General features: G+C 48.6%; 1 protein-coding gene across 1 annotated transcript in view; it reads right to left on the reverse strand.

Moving 5' to 3' along the window:
- The window catches only part of ERP29 (endoplasmic reticulum protein 29), an 8,702-nt gene extending 4,060 nt beyond the window's left edge, over nt 1–4,642 (reverse strand). Inside the window, exon 1 of the mRNA XM_004379068.2 lies at nt 4,443–4,642. Within this exon, the coding sequence (XP_004379125.1) occupies nt 4,443–4,586 (144 nt within the window). The 5' untranslated portion in view covers nt 4,587–4,642. The remainder of the gene's footprint in view (nt 1–4,442) is intronic.
- Nucleotides 4,643–5,469: the final 827 nt, after the last annotated feature.

The following is a 5,469-nucleotide window of genomic DNA, read 5'->3' on the forward strand; positions in this document are numbered from 1 at the left end:
AAAAAAAACTACAAAGGAGTTGGCACCATGGAGAAAAGTTTGGCTAGGGAGCCCAAAGTTTAACTCAACAATTTCACCAGGGCTATCAGGAAGCTGCTGAGAGGCCAGGCTTGGGACAATGCGCCCTCACACCCCCCCACAAGACTGTAGTTCCTTTGGCTAGATCTTTGAGTCCTAAACTGTCAGGGTCAAAGGCTTAATATATTTTCTTCCAATTGTAAAATTCACAGAACATAAAATCCACTATTTTTAAAGTATACAATTCAGTGGCATTTAGTACACTCAGTGTTGTGCAACCATTATCACTACCTAGTCCCAGAGCTTTTCATCACTCCAAAAGGAAATCCCGTGCCCACTAAGCAGTCACTCCCCGTGCCCCCTCTGTCCAGCCCCTGGAAATCTACTTTCTGTCTCTATGAATTTGCCTATTCTGGACATTTCATATAAAGGGACTCATGCAATATGTGGTTCTTTGAGATTGGCTTCTTTAACTTAGCAAAATGTTCTCAAGGTTTATCCATGTCATAGCATGTACTGGTATTTAATTCCTTTTTATGGCTGAATACGAGAGTCCTTAGGTTGTACAAATGTTTAATGTGCTTGGCTGCTATCTGAAATGCTGGAGGTTCAAGTCTGCCCAGAGGTGCCTTGGACAAAAGGCCTGGCAATCTACTTCTGAAAGATTACCCATTGAAAACCCTATGGAGCATAGTTCTACTCTGACACATATGGGGTCACCGCCATGAGTCAGAATCAACTTAATAGTAACTGGTGGTAGTGGTGGTATAGGGATATGCTGCATTTTATCCATTCATCAGCTGATGGACATCTGGGCTGTTTCTACCTTTTGGCTATTGTGAGTAGTGATGCTATGAACATTCATGTACAAGTATTTGTTTGAACACATTTTCAATTCTTTTGGGTATATACCTAGGAGTGGAATTGCTGGGCCATAAGTTTAACTTACTGAAGAACCCTAAGGACTTTCTGATGGATTCTACTCAACACAGATTTTATCTAACAAACTACCTTTGGTTAATATTACCTTCCTCTCCTCCCACAACTCTGTTGTAATCACTATTTTGTTTTGTTGTGATTACTGTCCCTACCCCAAACCTACATAATTCCAGTGAAAAGCAAAGAAACTTAACATTTTTGTTACTCCTTGTTTGTGTTGATATCCATTTGGTTTTAGGTTTTTAAAAATATTTAACACTGCCTAGGGACCCTGAGGAGCCCTGGTGGCACAGCAGTTAAGAGCTCGGCTGCTGACCAAAAGGTCGACAGTTCGAATCCACCAGCTGCTCCTTGGAAACCCTATGGGGTGGTTCTACTCTGTCCTATCGGGTCTCTATGAGTTAGGAGTGACTCAACGGCAATGGGTTTGGTTTTGGTGTATTAGGGACCCCAGGGTTGGAGGAGGAGCCCTGAGAACAGATAATCTTTAAGTGGTCACTGAACCCATAAAGTATGAGCTCTGGGGACCTAAAAGCAGGGAAGACTTAAAATATAAACCAGATCACATCCCTCCAGCCCAACTGGCCTTATTTTAGTTCAACACACCACACTTGTTCCCAACTCAAGGCCTTTTCATTGGCTGTCCCTGCAGGCTGGAATGCACTTTTCCGGGATCTTTCCACGGCTGTCTCTTTATCATTCAGGTCTTAGTTCAAATGTCCCCTCCTCACAGACAGTCCTTCTCCAATCATACCATCTAACATTAGTTCATTTCCATCCCACTCTATCACATTACCCTGCTGTCTTTTCTTCACTGTATTAACCAATTTCTGAAATCCTCATCTGCTTGTCTCTCCCCTCTACTAGAATGTACATTTATGAGATAAGGACCTTGTCTGACCTGTTTCCTGCTGTATCCCTAGTGCCCAACAATGCCTGGCTTGTGGCAGATGCTCCAAAAATATCTGATGAATGAACAGATCTCCCGCAGGCTTTGGTGGTGGAGCTACATGTCTTGGGGAGAAGTTTTAAAAAACACAGCACAGGATCCCTATCTCCAAGGGGCCTATACTCGGATTAGGGAATAATATTAATAATCAGGCCTCCATCTTTTATCTTTCACCATTCTTAGCAACTGAATGGTCTGAATGGACAGTCAACTGCATCATGAATTTTTTCTTGTTCCTTTACTCAGTATCTCTTAACTGCTGTAGAAATCTCTTCCTTTCCTCATCCTTGAGGAAACAGTGCCACCACTACCTGCAACTTGCTTCTTTAAAACAAAACAAAAAACAAAAACAAAACCCGTTGCTGTTGAATCGATTCTGACTCATAGCAGCTCTACACGACAGAGTAGAACTGCTCCATGGGGTTTCCAAGGCTGTAGTCTTTATGGAAGCAGACTGCCACATCTTTCTCCCGCAGAGTAGCTGGTAGGTTCGAACCGCCAACCTTTTGGTTAGTAGCTGAGCACTTAACCACTGTGCCACCAGGGCTCCTTGATTCTTTAAAGCGTAGATGAATTCATTATTCATTCATTCAGTAGAAAGTAACTGAGAGCCTATCATGTGCCAGGCACAGTCCTAAGTGCTCTGAACATAGCAGGGAACAAAACAGACAGGACCCCTTATCATACAGAGATGATACTCTGCTGCTGGTGAAGGACAAGAAACAAAAAAAGATGCTGGAAATCGCTGAAAGGCAAAGCACAGAAAAGGCCCCTGGACGAGATAACACTAGGAAACTCTGCTTTTGTTCAATGGTGGTGGAAGAGCACATAATTTAGAAAGAGAGCAGAGAAAACATTTGTTCATTCATTCAACATATTATTTATTGAGCACTTCCTATGAGACAGGTAGCATGCTAGGTTGTGCAGATGATCAGCATAAGAAATAGACAAGGTACTTTGTCCCAAGTATATAATGTTATCGTGTGCGAGACAGACAATAAAAAAGACAAGGAAAAAAAAAAATCAGTGTTGAGTGCTCTACAGAGAAATTAAACAGTAATGGGCTAGGCAGTGACTGGGCGGGGGGTGGGGGGAGGGCGGGGGCAAGGAAGGACTCTGAGGAGCTCACATTTAATCTAAGTCTGAATGATGAGAAGTAACCAGCCTTGCAAAGACTGGAGCAAAGAATGTTCCAGGCACAAGAACAGCTAGTGCAAAGGCCCTGAGGCAGTAATGAGCTAGGAATATTCAAAGAGCAAAAGGAAGGTCTGTGTGGCTAGAGCAAAGGGGACAAGGGAGAGAATGGTTAGGAGATGGGAGCAAGGGTCAGATCATGCAGGACTTAGGCTATCATGTGGAGAATGGCCTGGAAGACTCAAGAATGAAAGCAGGGAGACCGGTAAAGATGGAGAGGTATGAGCTGATTAGGAAATACTACTCCTTTATGGTAGAGTGTCTCCCTCTCAGCCACACTTGGTCTGTCATGTGATCCCATAACCACACATGGGGGTGGGGGGTGTAAGGGTGTCACTTTGCCAATAAAAGCCGCAAAGCATAGAGTGCTGTGGGGTGCACCTAACAACCAACCAGCCATACCTACACTTTTAAATTCTTGAAACTTTGCATTAGTCCAGGTGCCAAATTGACAACAGGGTACGTTTTTGAAAAGTGGAAGAATTCAACCACTTGAGAGATTTAGAGCTCAACTTCTTGGTTTCATTTCCCCACAAGGGGTACAAAAAAAGAAAAGAAAACGTCTGGCTCTCACTTCGCTTGTCCATCTCGTGGGGAAGTTAAAAGCCGCTTGAGGGTGAAGACAGGTGCAGGGGGCGGGATAGGGGGTTGGGACGGCCATGCGGCAATCAGGCTCCAACATTTCCAATTTCCATTTACCCAGGCCAGACCCAAAATTCTATAAAGGTGGAGAGAAGGGTGGTGGCAAATTCTTGCATGCCTTGCCCTGATCTCATTCATTTTGCTCCCAGGCCCTACAGGGTGGCTGAACTGAAGCTATTCTAAACGCTTGCACTTTTCAAGGAAACGCAGGATACTTGAACATTGTTTGCATATTGTAGAGCGGGCTGCAGTCCATTCCAGGGGAAGAGGGGTGCAGAAGTCCACGATAAATAATACGCCAAGTTTCCACCGCCCCTGCAGCGTAACCACAGCCAGGAGCCCGGTGGCGTGGGCCTCGTACCGCCTTCAGAGACTCCCACTTGGGACTCGAGGATTGGATCTCGCCGGGCACCGCCCTCTCCCCATAGATGAGGGAAAGGGGCACCCCGGTTCCCGCCGCCGCATCTTTACAGTTGTTTTACAAAAGAGGAAATAAGTATAAACGCTGCAAAGACAAGGGATACTCCCCCGGCCCAGGGTCCACCGGGCCACTAGGAGGATGGGAAGACGCAGGACGGTCAGTACCGCACGAACAGGGGCTCAGACCACCTCCTGCTCGCCCTCTGTCCCCCAACCCCCAGGGTGCAATCTCCCCCAGGCGATCCGGCTGCACCTGCGCAAAGTCCCCCGCTCCCATTACCTTGTAGAAAGTGACAGTATCCAGGGGAAGGGCACCCTTGGTGTGCAGGCCGCTGCCGCCATGCGGGGCGGAGAGGAGCAGGAGGCCCAGAAGGAGAGGAAGCAGCGGGGAGACAGAAGCTGCGCGGGACACGGAGGCAGCCATAACGCCGGATTTCGGGAACCCAAGCTAGGACGACCGTAGTCGAGAGACCCAGAGTCGGGGCTCACGTGACTAGGAAGTCAAGCTCGCGCGCGCGCACGTGTCTAGCCGAGGAGGCTCGCTAGGGCTCAGGGTGAGAAGGAGGGGCCGCACGCAGGAAAGACGGGGTAAACGGAGCGGCCGCGCACGCGCACTCAGCGAGGCTCGCCCAGGCCCGGGATGAAAGGGAGGGGCCCCGTGGAAGGGACCACGTGAAAGGGGCGGGAGGAAAGAAAACTGGGACTGCTGCGCACGCGCGTTTAGTGAGGCTCGCGGGTGCCCAGTCCTGCTCCCGTCATCCTCCGCGTGAGCAGAGGCGCGAAGCGCGTGCCTGGGGCTGTCGCGGCTTTTCCCCCGCTGTCCTGCCTACTCTTCGGAGTGGAAGAGGCGCAGCATGGTTTCTTCCTGCCTTTGGTCCGTCAGACAGTTGATTGGGAAGCGCTGCTGCCCCCGGTTAGTCCGTCAGTCAAGTCCAGCCGCCACGTTTAGTCAGACTTTGCTGCTGCCCTGACTCTGTTGGCCCACCATGACCGTCAGAACTTGCTACCACCCATAGACAGGCAGTCAGTTGTTCCACTACTAACCCGGATTGGTCCGCCAGACTTGGTCAACATGGCAGTCAGGGCAGCCCCTACCATCTGCCCAGTCTTACGGGTTGGGCCTACTCTGAGGTGAGTGCCTCACCTGGGAGGCGCCAGGCTCCTATGAAAACAACATTCTTCGGCTTTACTGAAAGCTGAAGGGGCCTTGACGGGCAATGGTTAAGCTTGGCTGCTAACTGAAAGGTGAGTGGTTTGAACCCACCCAGTGGCTGGCAATGCCAGAGAAATTTCTGGCAATCTACTTA

This window comes from Trichechus manatus, unplaced genomic scaffold (assembly GCF_000243295.1).
Source record: "Trichechus manatus latirostris isolate Lorelei unplaced genomic scaffold, TriManLat1.0 scaffold00061, whole genome shotgun sequence".
Taxonomy (NCBI): domain Eukaryota; kingdom Metazoa; phylum Chordata; class Mammalia; order Sirenia; family Trichechidae; genus Trichechus; species Trichechus manatus.